Source organism: Vulpes vulpes, chromosome 9, assembly GCF_048418805.1.
Source record: "Vulpes vulpes isolate BD-2025 chromosome 9, VulVul3, whole genome shotgun sequence".
Lineage (NCBI taxonomy): Eukaryota > Metazoa > Chordata > Mammalia > Carnivora > Canidae > Vulpes > Vulpes vulpes.
Window position 1 is genome coordinate 93,866,912 of NC_132788.1, and position 17,958 is coordinate 93,884,869.

The 17,958-nt window shown below is 43.3% G+C and overlaps 1 protein-coding gene across 1 annotated transcript; it reads right to left on the minus strand.

Annotated features, from left to right (window-relative positions):
- Positions 1 to 1,079: 1,079 nt before the first annotated feature.
- FBXW12 (F-box and WD repeat domain containing 12) lies at positions 1,080 to 17,230 on the minus strand. Its single transcript, XM_072722127.1, has 10 exons — positions 17,141 to 17,230; positions 16,492 to 16,529; positions 16,126 to 16,283; positions 14,806 to 14,924; positions 10,422 to 10,631; positions 9,684 to 9,842; positions 6,989 to 7,199; positions 6,359 to 6,537; positions 6,147 to 6,280; positions 1,080 to 1,310 (listed from the first exon to the last, which is right to left on the minus strand). The coding sequence occupies exons 1-10, from the start codon at positions 17,228 to 17,230 to the stop codon at positions 1,160 to 1,162; spliced, it is 1,449 nt and encodes a 482-aa protein (XP_072578228.1). The 3' UTR covers positions 1,080 to 1,159.
- Between the last annotated feature and the right edge of the window lie 728 nt (positions 17,231 to 17,958).

A 17,958-nucleotide genomic window follows, 5' to 3' on the forward strand; every position in this document is an offset into this window, starting at 1 on the left:
ACATAGATCTACACAATGTGGGTCTTTTCCCCCCCTTTGTTAAGAAACAAAATGTTTGGATTATATCCTGCAAATGTCTATGTGACTTTCCACTCTTGTGTTAGTATATACTCCTACTGGCTGACTTTGATTCTGACGTAAACCAAACATGCAAATATCCCAGAATTTTCAGGTGCTGTTTACAAAGCATCTCACATTAGGTTCTCCTCCCAGCCTTGTCCATTTCCAGAGACCCTTCATTGACTTCCTTTCCTTTATCCTCCTGGTCAGAGCTTGAAGTTTATTTCAAGGAAAAGGGAATGGTGGGCACTTTAACAGCCTGGAAACCCACACTGCTCCTTGGAGAAATCTCCCATTTAGATTACATTCCCATTAGAGTACAGTCTACTCCTTCACATCATCTTTCTTCTAGTCCTCCCCTCCTCTCAAAGCCAGGACTGTAGACCTGTGGATCTTAGGCTTGATTTTTCAGTACTCTCTGTCCTGAGCTAATGATACAAACCTAGGGGGCAGTGCTTTATCATGTCCCTTACAGTGGCTGTGATGCTATACAAATCCAAACTTTCATGTGATTTAGCTTTTGCTATATTTCCTATTTCCTGGTCTTCATGAGCACATATTCCTACCATCCATATTCTGAGTCTCTTGTAGCTACCTTTAAGTATTACCATCTGTTTTTCTAAAACGTAAGCAAAAAATAGATGTATTAGAGAACACTAATACAGATGACCTTCACTTTTACAATTTTTTTAAAGTAGGCTCCATGCCCAACATGGGGCTCAGACTTACAACCCTGAAATCCAAGAGCTGTATGCTTTACCAACCGAGCCAGGCATCCTCATGCCTTTGTTTTTAAACCAGCCTTAATCTACAGTCATGCTTTCCCCAGTTATAGGCTCCCTTTGAATTGATTTGTATGACCAGTTATATTTTACTATCTTGGTATTCTATACTGGCAAGGACAAAGGATATGTTGCTCTGCATTCTATCTGTATAGTGCCGGATCTGTAGTATCCATTATAGTGTCTGATTTACTGTCAGTAGTTAAGTCATTGCTTCTTTCCTAATATTACTAAAATAATCATTCTGGGTTTGCAAACAGAAATCTCTTTACTACATGGAGGGAAATGATGTAGGGTTAATTCCATTAGTTTCCACATTACATATGCAAAGAATACATCACCAGAATGCTGGATTCACGAATTCTTGACACCACACATACTATGCTCATGTTATCACATATTGCTTTGGAGACATAGCTGCCAACAGAAAAAATGAAATCAGTGGACAAACGGACATAGTTGATAATACTAAATTTGACCCCAACAAAGATATGAGTATTCTTCGCAAATTAATTGGTCCTTTGATCATTGAAGTTACTCTTAGATTTGGTTTTGACTGCACAGATCTGGCACAGTCGTGCTGATTACTATTTGCAGGAGTAGCAACTTCAAACTGCTCTGAGATAGCATCACCAGAATGATCAAGATAATCTAGCAAATCAGAGATATTATTTAGTAATGATGAAGGAGAATATTTTTTTTAAAGATTTGTTTGTTATTCACTTGAGAGAATGTGAATGAGAGCACAAGCATGGGGGAAGGTGAGAGGGAAAGGGAGAAACAGACTCCCTGCCAAGCAGAGTGCCTGATACAGGGCTCACTTCCAGAACCCAGGGATCATGACCTGAGCCGCAGGCAGACACTTAAAAGACTGAGGCACTCAGGTCCCCCAAGAAAGAATATATTTATTTTAAAATAGAATTCTGTTCCCTTTGACTACACTTGCCCTATTCCAGGTGAATACCCAAAAGAGGCCATGCCTCCCTCCCCATGGGGGAGATGTAGAGATTGTGAGGCATGGCCCTGTCAATCATTCCCATCCTGTATTATTGAGGTAATACTCCTTTTCTTCAGGAGTCCAGAAACTGGGGGTAGAATTCTGTTGACCATCCCTGCCTTGCACTAACCCAAGCAAAGGTGGTGCTTTTACCATTCCCTGCCCCATTCCCCACCCCCCAGCAAAGACTGAGGTAGAGCCCTGTTGACTATCTCCTCCCCTGCACTAAAGTGAGTAGAGGTGGCACGCCTTCCTCTTCCCTTCAAACACTGCAGAGACAAGTAATAGCTAAAATTCCTCAAATTTGGTAAACCTACAGAGTGAAAAAGTTGATCAAACCCAAGCAGGTTAAATTCAAAGAAATCTACATCAAACACATAAAATTTCTGAAAACTAAAGACAGAAAATAACTTGAAATCAGACCAAGAAAAATGACACTTTATCTACAGAAGAACACCACCTTGAATGACAGTGGATTTCTCATTGGCTACCATAGAAACCAGAAGGAAATAACATTTCCCAAATGCTGAAATAAGAAAAGTTAATATACCAGTTAAAAGACAGATCTTGGCACACTGTGGATAAAAACATGACCCAATTAGATGCTGTCTACAAGAAACTCACTTCAATTATAATGATATAAGTAGATTGGAAGTAAATGAAAGGAGAACAATGTCACATACAAACATTAGCCGCGAGAGAGTAGGAGTAGCTAAATTAATAACGGGTAAAGTAAACCTCAGAGCAAAGAAAATTGCCAAGGACAAGGAGGGACATTACACAAAAATAAGAGGGCCGACTAACCAAAAAGACATAGTAACACTAAATGTGTATATACCAAATAACAGAGCTGCAAAATACATGAAATAAAAACTGATAGAATTTAAAGGAAAAATAGATCTACATTCATAGTCAAAAATTTCAACAATCTTTTCTCATAATTGATAGAACCACTAGGTCAAAAATCAGAAAAGCTGTAGAAGAACTGAAACAGATAATCAACCAAGGTGACGCCATTGCCAGTGACAGAACATTTGACCCAACAAGGGCAGGGTACACATTCTTTGCAGGCACATACCAAACATTCACCAACATAGATTACCCCTTAGCTCATAAAGGAAAGTTCAACAGAAAAGAATGAAGAACATACCGAGTATGCTCTCTATAAATGATTCAAACTAGAAATCAATGAAAAGCAATAAAATATCCAAACACTTGAAAAATAAACACACTTTTGAATAATCCATGGGTCTCTACTCTTGAAATTAATATTACATTATATGTTGACTAACTGGAATTTATTTCTAAATAAAAGATGTTTTTTTGTTTTTAAAGATTTTATTTATTTATTCATGAGAGACACACACACACAGAGAGAGGCAGAGACAAAGGCAGAGGGAGAAGCAGGCTCCATGCAGGGAGCCCGACATGGCATGGGACTTGATCCTGGAGACCCAGGATCATACCCCCGGCCAAAGGCAGCACTAAACCACTGAGCCACCCGGGCTGCCCTAAATAAGAGTTTCTAAAAAGACTTTGAGAATGAGTGAGCACAAGCAGGAGCAGAGGGAAAGGGAGAAGCAACTTCCTTGCTGAGCAGGAAGCCCAACTGAGGGCTCATCCTAGGACCCTGGGATCATCACCTGAGCCACCCAGGGGCCCTGGAATTTAAATTAAAACTGGAAAATAAATAATCCATGGGTCAAAGAGGAAAAGGGAAATAGAAAGTATAGGGAACTGAGTGAAAATGAAAATACAATCAGTTGAAATCTGTAAGTTGCAGCCAAAGCAGTGCTTAGTGAGGAATTTAGAGTATCAAATGCTTATATTTAAAAAGAGAGGTTTTGGGATGCCTGGGTGGCTTAGTCAGTTGGGTGACCAACTCTTAGTTTCTGCTCTGTAGTGATCTTGGGGCTGTGGGATCTGGCCTGTCTTGGGCTCTACACTCAGCATGGAGTCTGCTTGAGATTCTCTTCCTTCTCTCTCTCTGCCCCTCCTCTGGCTCACTCATGTGTTCACTCAAATTAAAAAAAAAAAAAAAAAAGTCTCAAAGCAATAATCTAAGTTTCCACCTCAAAAATTAGAACAGAGATGCCTGGGTGGCTCAGTGGTTGAGCATCTGCCTTCCACTCAGGGCATGATCCCAGGGTCCTGGGATCAAGTCCTGCGTTGGGCTCCCATAGGGAGCCTGCTTCTCCCTCTATGTCTCTGTCTCTCTGTGCCTCTCATGAATAAATAAATCTTAAAAAAAAAAATAGAGAACAAAATAAACCAAAGCAAGAAGGAAGGAAATCAGAGCAGACAGAGATAAAACTGAGGGGGAAACAAAAGAAAAGCTATTTCTTCAAAAAAATAATTAAAATAAGGAAACCTCTATTAAGACTGACAAAGAAAAAAAAAGACAAATTACCAATATCAGGATTGAAGGAGTTGAAATCACCAGATTCTGCAGATATATAAAAGACTGAAAGGAACAAGTTAGATGAATGACTAATTCCCAAAAACCAAACTACCAAAACTCGCTCAGCATTAAAGAGATCATCTGAGTCGCCTGGGTGACTCAGTAGTTTAGTGCCCACCTTTGGCCCAGGGTGTGATCCTGGACTCCAGGGATTGAGCCCCACATTTGGCTCCCTATGTGGAGCCTGCTTCTCCCTCTGCCTGTGTCTCTGTATCTCTCTCTCTATGTCCCTCATGAATAAATAAATAAAATCTTTTTTTTGTTTCAATATTCAGAAAAGTCAATCACTGGAGGCACCTGGATGGCTCAGTTGGTTGTGTCTGCCTTCAGCTCAGGTCAAGATCTCAGGGTCCTGGGATCTAGCCCTGAATTGGGCTCCCTGCTGAGTGGGGAATCTGCCTCTGCCTCTCCCTCTGCCCTCTCCCTGCTTGTGCGCTACCTCTGTCTCTGTCTCTCTCTCTAAAATAAGTAAAAATCTTTAAAAAATTATCTCAGGGCTGTGAGATTGAGCTCTACACCTGGCTCCCTGGTCAGTGGGGAAGCTGCTTCTCTCTCTGTGTGTGTGTCTCTCTCCCCCCACATCCCTCCCCTAGCTTGGGCTAAGTAAATCTTTTTATAAATTTTTTAAATTATTGAAAGGAGAAAAAAAGCATTTATGACTCAGAGTAGGCTAAGATACATTAGATGATGAATGTAAAAAATCTGCTAAGCATAATTATATATCAGTTATATATAGTTAATTTTTTTGCCTCAAAAACACTGGAAATAATTTAATGGAACATAAAGATTTAAATTACGGCTGCACAGTACTCCATTATGTGTATAAGCCATAGTAATTTAAATAGTCTCTTACATTTGGGCAATTAGTTTCCAGCATTTGGCAATCACAACTCATGTTGCAAGACAATCAATGTATTTCTAATTGCTGGAGGCTTACTATCAAAGTAAATTCCTGCTAGTGGTACAGGCAGTTCGAAGGATATATGTATTTGTATTGTGTTAGATATTACCAAGAATAAACCCATAAGGACAAGCAACAAGGTATATACAAAGACAAGACCTCTATTTACTGTATATAAAAGCTTGAGAAAAACAATTTAGATGAAGGCAAGCAATCTAGAAGAAAACTAAAATGGAGATAAAAACAGCTCACTAGGGATCCCTGAGTGGCGCAGCGATTTGGCGCCTGCCTTTGGTCCAGGGCGCGATCCTGGAGACCCGGGATCGAATCCCACATCAGGCTCCCAGTGCATGGAGCCTGCTTCTCCCTCTGCCTGTGTCTCTGCCTCTCTCTCTCTCTCTCCCTGTGTGACTATCATAAATAAATAAAAAATTAAAAAAAAAAAAAACAGCTCACTAAAGAAGCAACCCAGGGGTGCCTGGGTGGCTCAGTGGGTCAAGCGTCTGCCTTCGGCTCAAAGTATGATCCCAGGGTCCTGGGATCAAGTCTCGTACCAGGCTCCCTGCTCAGTGGGGGGTCTGCTTCTTCCTCTTTGCCCCTTCTCCCTGCTTATGTTCTCGCTCTCTCAAATGAAAAAATAAAGTCTTAAAAAAAGAAGTAACCCAAATGACTAATGAACTCAAAAAAGGTAATGACAAAATATTGAGGATATTCTGATGAAGATACTGGGCAAACAAATGGGAGCCCCTTTGGAAAGGCTTTTGAAATCTACTGCAAGGGCTGTGAACATATTCCAAGAACTAGCAATTCGCTTTTTGGACAGAAGTTTATTTATACATATCCTCAAAAAATCTTTTAAAAAAAATCTCACTTATTAGCCCTTCATATTTTTATGTCAAAATTTGAAATCTTAAAGGGAAGTTTAAGTCACAAAGCAGAGCTTACCAGCTTGGTGCCAGGTCACTCCCTATGTGTTCCAGGTGACAGCAGCTCTTGAGGTATGGATAACGGCCTTCGTCTTCCCACATGTACAAATGCAGAGAGTCGTCCATAGATGTGGTGAGGATGTGCACAGAATCCTTCAAAGGATAGCCGGGATGAATGGCCCAGAGTCAAAGTCAGAGCAACGAGCAGGGGCAGAAGAGGCTCATACATACCACCCATAGGTTGCTGATGGTCCTCTGGTGGTCCTCAAATCGTTGCAGCAGGTGGCCACTGATGGTGAAGAGGAACAAGTATGGCCCACTCTCAAACACGATCATATTGCCATCACCGACTCCCATCCAAATAGGACTCTCCATATGAACTGGCAACAGGAAAGTTGCAACCTGATGGGCTGTTTTCATGCAAAACACACACACACATGCAGGCAAACTGTGGATCAGTCAGAACAACATCTTTACACAGAATGAAAAAAACATGCTCCCTCCTTTCACAGGACCTCAATCTGGGGAGGAAAATGTAGGGTAGGTCAGTGATAAATACATATCACGAACCAGGGTAACAGGTGCTAGGCCCCAGGAACAGGGGCCGTGGACAGTAGCCACCAGCTCAGGCATGGAGCATGCATGGGGTCCAGGCCCTAAAGCAGGATAGGATCTAAACATATCTGTCCAAGAGCGGGGTGGAGCATAGTAGAGGGTAGAGCATGGGGGTCAAAGGCACATATGCATGGGTTATCCTCCAGGAAAAGAAAGCCCCTTCCCCCTTTCCACAGACTTATAGCTTCCAAAGAATGCATGTGTGAAAGGAACTAGAAACCGTGTCTCTGATGTGGCACAGCCTACCTTGGATGTCTGTCCTGCCCCCAGTCCTCTTAGCCATTAGATCAAAGGTGGTAAATCCTGTCTTTTTGAAAGAACCTCTTCGGTACATCACTGTTACCCTGCTTGTCTTCCTTGGGGCCCAGCAGGCTCTGCAGCATGATGAAAATGGGATAGAGAGGCACAGAGGGCTTTTGCCTTCTGACGGTTTCAGTAAGCACTCTGTGAGAAACACCTATGGAGAGATTATTGCACATGTAGTCAGGTGAAGGGAAAAGTTGCAGCATGTCAGTACAGGAGGGACTCCAGAAGAGCCTCCTTAAAAGTCCTTGTTTTGCGGGCCACCTCGCTGACTCAGTTAGTAGAGATGTGACTCAAAAAAAGTTCTTGTTTTGTGGCCAAAACCTTATTCTGAATCTTAGGAAACACTGAGTAAGTCCCTGCTCGTCCTCTGACATCCAAGGAATGTCTTCCTATCCTGCCTGTCATGGTCTTGCAGAGAACAAGGCTCCTGAAGCTGCTCTTCTGGCAAACCACAGAGTTACAAAAATCATCCAGCCACTTTGGAGCCCAGATCAAGTTGCCATTGGTTCAACAGATCTCTCCCTCCTTGGATAACTAGTCAAGAGCTATTTTGCTTTTGTTGCCTCCTCTCAGCTCCCTGGACTCTGGTGCCTGGTCCACATGTACCACATGATAAAAATGGCTGGCTCAAAGGCCACAGACTTTCCCAGAGGGACATTCAGAGGCTGGTACTTTTTTATTTACTTCTGGACTTCTTTGTACTTTCCAGACAATGTGGATAAAAGTAAGGAAAGCTATCAAAATACCATGGACTTTCTTCAGAGAGTTAGAACAAATTATTTTAAGATTTGTGTGGAATCAGAAAAGACCCCGAATAGCCAGGGGAATTTTAAAAAAGAAAACCATAGCTGGGGGCATCACAATGCCAGATTTCAGGTTGTACTACAAAGCTGTGGTCATCAAGACAGTGTGGTACTGGCACAAAAACAGACACATAGATCAATGGAACAGAATAGAGAACCCAGAAGTGGACCCTGAAATGTACAGTCATCTAATATTCGATAAAGGAGGAAAGACTATCCATTGGAAGAAAGACAGTCTCTTCAATAAATGGTGCTGGGAAAATTGGACATCCACATGCAGAAGAATGAAACTGGACCACTCTCTTTCACCATACACAAAGATAAACTCAAAATGGATGAGAGATCTAAATGTGAGACAAGAGTCCATCAAAATCATAGAAGAGAACACAGGCAACACCCTCTTTGAACTCGGCCACAGTAACTTCTTGCAAGATACATCCACAAAGGCAAAAGAAACAAAAGCAAAAATGAACTATTGGGACTTCATCAAGATAAGAAGCTTCTGCACAGCAAAGGATACAGTCAACAAAACTAAAAGACAACCTACAGAATGGGAGAAGATATTTGCAAATGACGTATCAGATAAAGGGCTAGTTTCCAAAATCTATAAAGAACTTATTAAACTCAACACCAAAGAAACAAACAATCCAATCATGAAATGGGCAAAAGACATGAAGAGAAATCTCACAGAGGAAGACATGGACATGGCCAACAAGCACATGAGAAAATGCTCTGCATCACTTGCCATCAGGGAAATACAAATCAAAACCACAATGAGATACCACCTCACACCAGTGAGAATGGGGAAAATTAACAAGGCAGGAAACAACAAATGTTGGAGAGGATGCGGAGAAAAGGGAACCCTCTTACACTGTTGGTGGGAATGTGAACTGGTGCAGCCACTCTGGAAAACTGTGTGGAGGTTCCTCAAAGAGTTAAAAATAGACCTGCCATACGACCCAGCAATTGCACTGTTGGGGATATACCCCAAAGATTCAGATGCAATGAAACATCGGGACACCTGCACCCCGATGTTTCTATCAGCAATGGCCACAATCGCCAAACTGTGGAAGGAGCCTCGGTGTCCATCGAAAGATGAATGGATAAAGAAGATGTGATTTATGTATACAATGGAATATTACTCAGCAATTAGAAACGACAAATACCCACCATTTGCTTCAACGTGGATGGAACTGGAGGGTATTATGCTGAGTGAAATAAGTCAATCGGAGAAGGACAAACAGTGTATGTTCTCATTCATTTGGGGAATATGAATAATAGTGAAAGGGAATATAAAGGAAGGGAAAAGAAATGTTGGGAAATATCAGGAAGGGAGACAGAACATAAAGACTCCTAACTCGGGGAAACGAACTAGGGGTGGTGGAAGGGGAGGAGGGCGGGTGTTGGAGGGGAATGGGTGACGGGCACTGAGGTGGACACTTGACGGGATGAGCACTGGGTGTTTTTCTGTATGTTGGTAAATTGAACACCAATAAAAGTTAATTAAAAAAAAAAAGTAAGGAAAGCTAAAGTAAAGATACCAAAGATCCTCCTTTCTTGAGATCTCTCACCTTCCTCTATCTCTTTGGCTGATTCAGGTTTCATGAGCAAATTTTAACAAACATTTGTTTATGCAACTAGACACTATCACTTCAAAGAACATTGTTTCTTGGCTATAGCAATGGATTCTATGAGTGATATGGCCTTTGAGCAGGGGGAGCACTACATCTGGTCCTCCCTGAGTCCTGCAGGTTCTCCAACACTTCCTGAAACCCCACCTTCCTAATACTTGACCCTCTCCTCCCAAAGATAAAGCACAGAGCAACACATACCATTGGCAAGATATTCTGATGTGTCCCAGATGCAAAGATCCATTTCCTGTCAGGAGAGCAGTGTAGGAGGTCAACACTATATTTAAATGCATTGACTTTAGAGACACCCCTTAGCTCAGGCACGGTCAGTGTGTAGATGTCACCTTCAGAATTGCCTACCTGAAACCAAAGCACCACCACCACGTCAATGGAAAGAGACAGGAAATCCTAAAGCACACAGAAGGCAGCACTGTCAGCTGCAAAACATACCACTGTTTCTTCAATCACATAATGGAAATGAAAAGCTGCCTCAGTGTTGCAAGAACGATCCCAAGGAATAAAACTTTCTAAGCCCCAAAGCACTGTCTTCAATAATAGTTATACATAGCACATCAACACTGTTCTTTTTTTCCTCAGTGTCTTCCCAAATCCTCAGCTCTCACTCCCCGTAATCCCTGCCCACAATCAAGTACTGTACAATATACACTTGAAAGAAGAGACATGGACATGAAATCATTCAGTGAGGGTTTTTTTTTCTTTTTTGGAAGAATAGGGAAATGTACTTGTGGTAGATCAAAGGCCAAGATGCTAGTGAGGTTTGTATGGCCAACATTCATTAGTATGTTTTGACTCTCAGGGTATGTGGTAGGGATGACTCCAAGAAGATAGATGGTGATGTGACAGTCACAGGGCCACAACATCTGTCAAGGTGGCAGGTATTCGTTTTGTGGGCCATCTCTTGGTGCAGGGCTCACTTACCATCAGGAATGGGCCATCATTTGTGAGACAGATTTCCAAAGAAAAACAGGTCCGAGGCATGGCAAGAGTAGCCAGGGCATCCTCATCCTGACAATTCCACACTTTGACAGTTCCTTCCAAGTCCACAGTGAATGCGAGATGCATCTGAGGGAGGGTCGCCAGATGCATGATGCTAGACTGCTGGACTGGGCTGGACCAGATCATAGTGCCCTAGAGGAGAGGAACACTATGTATGCAAGGAACTCTTCACTGTGCTTTCTGTGCTTTCATTCTGTCTTTCATTCTGCCAGAGTTTATTTGGAAGTCTCCTCCAAATCAGATCCATTTCTTGCTTCCAGGAAAAGAATGAGAAAACTCTAAACATCTCAATTATTTAAGGGATAGTGAACACAGAAAAGGAACAACGCAGTATATTCACAGGCAAGATCTCACTATGTGATGGGCACAAAGAATGGTCAGGCTTCTGGGCTCAAATCAGTGCTGCTCCTTAATAGCAGTGTTATATTCAACAAGTTACTTACCAGCCTGGCTTCTTATAGGACTGTTGTATTACATTCCACAGCACATGGAACATTCTTGGAATTCTGCCTAGGGGTGCCTGGTGGCACAGTTGGGTAAGCATCGGACTCTTGGTTTCGGCTCAGGTCATGATCTCAGGGTTGTGAGACTGAGCCCCGTGTTTAACACGGAGTTGGCTTGGGTTTCTCTCTCTCCACCACCCCCTCCAAATAAATAAATCTTTAAAAAAAGAACTCTCCCTAATTCACAGGAGTTCAGAGCACGTCAACTATCATAATTGTTATTCCATCATCAATCTTGTACATTGCAAATAAGACAGAAGAAACAGGGATCCCTGGGTGGCGCAGCGGTTTGGCGCCTGCCTTTGGCCCGGGGCACGATCCTGGAGACCCGGGATCGAATTCCACGTCGGGCTCCCGGTGCATGGAGCCTGCTTCTCCCTCTGCCTGTGTCTCTGCCTCTCTCTCTCTCTCTTTCTCTGTGTGACTATCATAAATAAATAAAATTTAAAAAAAAAAAGAAAAGAAACAGTTTCTAGATTTTCTTTAGCCTTTAAAAAATTGTGAAGAATATAATATAAAGAGAAAAGAAAAAAAGGGAAAAAAAGAAAGAGAAAAGAACACAGTAATGTAAAATTCAATTATAAATTGATCATATAACTACTTCTAAGCCCACTTGTACTTGCTGTATTAACTTCTCCACCCTCCCCAAATGTAATCACCATTTTTTAAAAAAGAATTTATTTATTGAGAGACACAGAGAGAGGCAGAGACATAGACAGAGGCAGAGGCAGAGGCAGAGAGAGAAGCAGGCTCCATGCAGGAAACCTGATGCAGGACTCGAGCCCAGGTCTCCAGGATCACGCTCTGGGCCAAAGGCAGACGCTTAACCACTGAGCCACCCAGGCATCCCTCACCATTTTGATTCATAACTCCAACAGATTGCTCTGCAATAAGTCATCCCAAAATTGGGTGGCTTAAAAATCAAAGCCACAATAAGATATGACCTCAAACCTGTCAGAATGGCTGAAATAATAAATGCAACAACCAACAAGTGTTGGCAAGGGTGCAGAGAAAAAGGAATTCTTGTGCACTGTTGGTGGGAATGCAAACTGGTGCAGCCACTGTGGAAAACAGTATGGAGGTTCCTCAAAAATTTACACAGAAAACTACCACGTGGTCCAGCAAGTCCACTACTGGATATTTAGCTGAAAAAAAAAAAAAAAAAGGAAAATGCTAACTTGAAGAGATATGTGCATTCTTATGTTCATTGCGTTATTTACAATAGCCAAGATATGGAAGTGACCCAAGTATGCATCAATAGGTTAATGGATAAAGAAGATTGAAAAAAAAAAAAAGATTGAGGTGTGTATGTACACAAACATACATATACAATGGAATATTACTTGGCCGTGAAAAAGAATGAGATTTTTGCCATTTACAACAACATGGATTGATCTAGAGAGTATAACGCTAAGTGAAATAAATCAGAGAAAGACAAATACCATATGATTTCACTCATATGTGGAATTTAAGAAACAAGACAGAAAAGTGTTTTTTGGTTTGTCTCAACTATAGAGAACAGTTATCAGAGAGCAGGGGGTGGAGAATGGGAGAAACAGGTGATGGGGATGAAGAGCACTGGTCTTGATGAGCACTGGGTGATATACAAAATTGAATCATTATATTGTACACCTGAAGTTAAGACAATTGCTGTATGTTAGCCATACTGGATTTTTTTTTAAATAAGCAAAATAAAAAAATAATAAACCCTCTCCATAAAAACTGGAGTTTTTCTTATCTCAGTTTCTGCTAGAAATTGGCTAGGTGGTTCTGGCTTGGGGTATCTTATGAGGTTGAAGTCGGCTTCATGAGGATGAGGCTCAATCAAGATGGTTCACTCATATGGCTGGCAAGTGGGTGCTGGCTACTGGCAGTCTTCAGTACTTTGCCACACAGACCTCCCTATAGGGCTTCTTAAAGGTTCTCATAACACTATGGCTGGGTTTCTAGGAGCCAGTGACTCAAGAGGGAAAGAAAGAGTCTTTGGAAGTTACACACCATCACTTCCACAATGTCAGTTGGTGATAAAGGTCAGCCCTATTCAAAGTAGGAGTGGATGACCTAAGATCATGAATATAGGACAAGGAATATTGACGCCATTTTAGAGACTGGCTGACACAGCCACCCTGTAGTCCCTCCCACGTGCAAAATACATTCACCATCTCCCAATGCCCCCAAATATCTCACCATTATGGCACTATCTCAAAATCTAGATCTTACTGTTTAATGAGATGAAGTTCTCTAGATTCAGTTCATCTAGATGTGAAAATCTTAGACCTATACAAGAAAATATACAAGTTGTCTGACCTGTTATCCCTAAAACACAAGGATAGGGCATTACAACATAGGTAAGGATAACATTATAGACACTCTCCCCCACACACACCAAAAAAAAGGGGGAGAGAGAATGGCAGTAGAGGGATAGGAACCACTGCTACCCAGAGAACTTAAGACCTGATAGAGAATGTGCTGGTAGAATGTTGATCAGGATTCAAGGCTTGGGAAAGATTCTTCAGGACTCTTGGCTCCACTCTAGGCTCTCTAGGCTCTAGGCCTTGGTTCTGCCTTTGGAATTATCCTGCCCATAGATGGTGGCCCAACGCCATAGCTGAGTAGTCAAAGCAATAAACACTTATTTCACACAGCTTATGTTGGCCCAAATTCAGAATTTGATTCACTGAGTGGTTGTGCTCACTTCATATATGAAGCACATATATGATTCACTTAGTGACTCTGGTTTAGGGTTCCTCATTAGGTTGTAGCATGCTGACAATAATCAATACATCTACAAGTAATGCATGGTTGTATCCATCTTGTTCCACACAAGAAACAAGTGCTGGAGTGGGGAGTGGAATGATACTTGGAATTGGTAACAGAAGCAGAATTTCAAATCAGGTCTTCTAGCTGGTAAGATTTTAGCTGCCTCTCCTCCAGGCAATAATCTGAAGGATTGAAGGTTATGTTCCAAGGTGGTTCACTCACATGACTGCAAAGATGGTGCTGGCTGTTGGCAGAAGGCCTGAGTTCTCTACCAAGTGGATCATCCACTGGGATGCTTGGATGTTCTCAAGGACATGGTGACTGGTTTCCCCTAGAGCAGGTTACCCAAGAGAGTAGTACCTTTCTGATTTATTTTCTCAGCTTTAGTGAATGTAATTGACATATAACATTGCATGACTTTAGGTGTCCCTTTTAGACTTATTTCATCATTCTCCTGCCACCTCATATATTCATAAAGGGGTATTTATCATACTTCAGAAGATCTGGTGTGAAAAAGTGTCATTACATAATTTTCACAGGGAAAGGAGAAAAATCCAAGCAGAGAAAGCCAAGAAAATACAATAACTCGGGACTCACTTTGGAGTCTTTCTTCCAATTCCCTATCTAGTGTTTCTTGCACCACATTTACTAGTCCTGATGATAGAAGACTTTCATGTGCCTTGGAAGTGATCTGAGTTAGAGACCACTCTCTGAAAAAGCCAACGTGACAAATGCCAACCATAGACAAAGAGGTCACAAAGATGCACAACACCCAAAGTTTATTTCACAGCCATTCTACATTACTGATAGAAGATAAATCCTTGCACAGATTTATATATAGAAACACATAAAAAAGTAAATTTTCTCTGTCTACAGTTTCAGTGGAAAGGTCACAGATTACCAGCTAGAAGACCTGATTTGAAATTCTGCTTCTGTTACCAATTCCAAATATCATTCCACTCCCCACCCCAGCACTTGTTTCTTGTGTGGAACAAGATAGATATGACCATGCATTACTTGTGCTCCTCATTGGCCAGACTCACCTCCTGCACGTCCCAGGTACAAAGCACGTGTTTTGATGACACCGTGCAAATGACTGACTTCTCTTGTCCACCCACTGTGTGGTCATTTCCTGACAGATAAGCCATAGGTCCTAAGATTCCTAGAAGGAAACACAGACAACACTTGGCCACCAGATGATTGAGGGATGATCTGATCAAATTAAAGAGGACTCTGGAAAGATAACTGTGGGTTCTCCTGTGCTCTCTTAGAGTTTGGGAAACAATTATGGAGAAGAGAAGAAGCTGGCTCCAGAGTCATCCAAACATGGAAATGGCAGATTAGCCATTTGGGAGATGCTGGCTGACTTGCCTTTCCTCCTTCATTTCAGTTTCCATACATATAAGATGGGGATAAAGAGCTCTCCATAGGAGAACTGTTCAGAGTTTTAGAAGAGGTACTAGGAGTAAAGTGAATGGTAGAAGCTCTGTTATTTAAGTTTCCTTTTTGTTTAAAGTTTTTATTCTAGGGATCCCTGGGTGGCGCAGCGGTTTGGCGCCTGCCTTTGGCCCAGGGCGTGATCCTGGAGACCCGGGATCGAATCCCACGTCAGGCTCCCGGTGCATAGAGCCTGCTTCTCCCTCCGCCTGTGTCTCTGCCTCTCTCTCTCTCTGACTATCATAAATAAATAAAAATTAAAAAAAAAAAGTTTTTATTCTAGGAGGGACAGGAAGCCTTTGGAGAAAGGGAGTCAGGAGCCTGATCTAATCTCATAAAAAGATCACTCTGGTTTTTCCATGCACCATAGATCATGGGGGTCAAGAGAAGATGCAGGGAGACCCTGACAGCTATCACAGCAACCTGGTCCCATTAAGCTTTAATTTTCTCTTCACTGAATGAAGACGTGTGTGTGTGTGTGTGTAGAATACTGTTTTTTTCTTTTTTTCAGATTTTTATTCCTGAGAGACACAGAGAGTGAGCGAGGCAGAGACACAGGCAGAAGGAGAAGCAGGCTCCTTGTGGAGAGTCTGATGAGGGACTCGATCCCAGGACCTCAGGAACACAACACAACCCAAAGGCAGATGCTCAACCACTGAGCCACCCAGGCACCTCAAGAATAGGCATTTCAGGCAGCCCCGGTGGCTCAGTGGTTTAGCGCCGCCTTCAGCCTGGGGTGTGATCCTGGAGACCCGGGATCGAGTCCCATGTCAGGCTCCCCGCGTGGAGCCTGCTTCTCCCTCTGCCTATGTTTCTCCCTCTGTGTGTCTCTCATGAATAAATAAAATCTTAAAAAAAAAAAAAAAGAATAGGCATTTCTTAAAATAAGTTTGTCCCGTTCCTTTAAGGTAGCCCTTTCCCTGTACCGAGGTTCCCACTTGCTTCTCTGAAGGTAAAGTCTTCTGGCTTCGCCAACGCCATCCGGTACTCCTGCTTTCTCTGTTTGAGGAAGAACTGCTTCCACGTCGGTGAGCCCAGGCACTGGGAGAAGTTGCAGAAGCTCCATTTCTTCAGACACAGGTTCCTGGAAACAGAGTCATCATCCCCCCAGGCTGCCCCGTCAATTCACCGCCTAAGAGCCCTGGTCTCATGAACTCTTTCCTCACTGTAAGTCTCACTCAGGCCTCTCCTGGCACAGCCGCCTACAGGCCTTCCTGGTACACACTCGGATGCCCTCCGCCTCCCATGAGAGCCACCTGCCTTCCCACCCTTCCCTTCCTGTGCTCACCTACCTCCACAGGTGATCATTCTCTGCAACCCTATTCCAACACTGAGGGAGACAAAGGAAGAGGTAAGCAGGCAGTCAATACCCAAACACTGGCTCCTCCTCTGCCATCATTTTGTAGGAGCAAGGCACCTATCGGTTAATCAGCCACCATCTGGGCTCTCAAAGCCCTCCCAGTCTGGGGGGGGACTGGGACACCATGAGGACAGCAGAGGCCCATCTTGGCTAAGACAGGCCCTCGGAATCCCTTGGGGTTTCAGCAGGAGAAACTTGGGGACTTGACACAGGAACTATGGGACCCTTTAGTCAGACTCCTGTGTATCCCTTTGTCTTTTTCATTTAAGGAAACGTGAGGCCCTCAGAGTGGAGGATGCTAACCCCCAACACCCAGTGCATCACCCTGCTATCCTGCGAATGGGTGCTCAACGTACTGTAGAGAAGCAATGGAAATCCAGGGACCTGGATTTATGGGAGCTGATTGGATGAGCCTGAAACAGGGCAAATGTGAGCAGTGAGGGCAGCTCTATGGGTCCAAGGCTGGGTTCGCCAAGAACTGGGACTTGGTGAAACGCCAGGGACTGAAGTGAAAGGAGTCTGCGCAAGGACTTGGGGGGAGGGCGGGGCGGATCCCACAGCTGGTCGTGGATGGCATTTACCCTGTTCACTTGGGAAGCCTGGAGCAAGCTGAACGCATCCAGGAAGGAGAAGATTTTCAACAGCGGCACGTCAGGCACTTGAAACTCCATCTCACTCAGGCAAAACCTACCTCCAGGCTCCTCTCTGGCTCCGAATTTAAAGGCTTGGCCCCAGTCTGCAGCACTCGGGAGGATTCCACCCGAGGCTCATCTGGCTCTGATGGAAACAGGCTGCCGGCGTGCACAGCTGCAGGCTGCCCTCTGCTTCGGCCAGAGCCACGCTGGAGGGCATCCCTCCCAGCACTCGCCTGTTACCGGTCACTGTTTAACACGACCTCTCTTTGCTACTGTGATGTGAACAAAAGTGCAGGACCTGGGGCAGCTCTAGGTGCTGATAAACTTGTCCAAACTCTAGTAAATTTTGACGGACATACTCACATTCATTAAATTCAAGTCTCCGAGTCTGCCTTTGGCTCAGGGCCTGATCCCGGGGTCCAGGGAGCCTGCTTCTCCCTCTGCCTGTGTCTCTGCCTCTCTCTGTGTGTCTCTCATGAATAAATACAGAAAATCTTTAAAAAAAATTTTTTTTTTTTATTTGAAAGAGAGAGGGAGTTGTTGAGCAGGGAGCCGGACATGGGGCTCGATCCTAGGACCCTAAGATCAAGCTTAACCAACTGAGTCACCCAGGCGCCCCACTTGGCATCTTTATATGTCTAGTTTGGGATGTGGAATCGGGCCAGCAGGGCCTATCTCCTAGCACTAACACAGTCCTGGGGTTTCCACTTTTGTGCATTCCTTTTTCTGACAGAAGGAGAAAGCATGGGCCACACAGACTTCCC

Bases quoted from the DNA above. Each gene is read 5' to 3' on its own strand.
- FBXW12 (XM_072722127.1), bottom strand. From the start codon at position 17,230: ATGGAGTTTCAAGTGCCTGACGTGCCGCTGTTGAAAATCTTCTCCTTC. The intron at 16,530-17,140 runs GTAAATGCCATC...TGTCTCCCTCAG, and splicing joins AGGCTTCCCAAGTGAACAGG to TGTTGGAATAGGGTTGCAGA. The intron at 14,925-16,125 runs GTACAGGGAAAG...GTTTCCTTCTAG, and splicing joins AGAAGCAAGTGGGAACCTCG to GAATCTTAGGACCTATGGCT.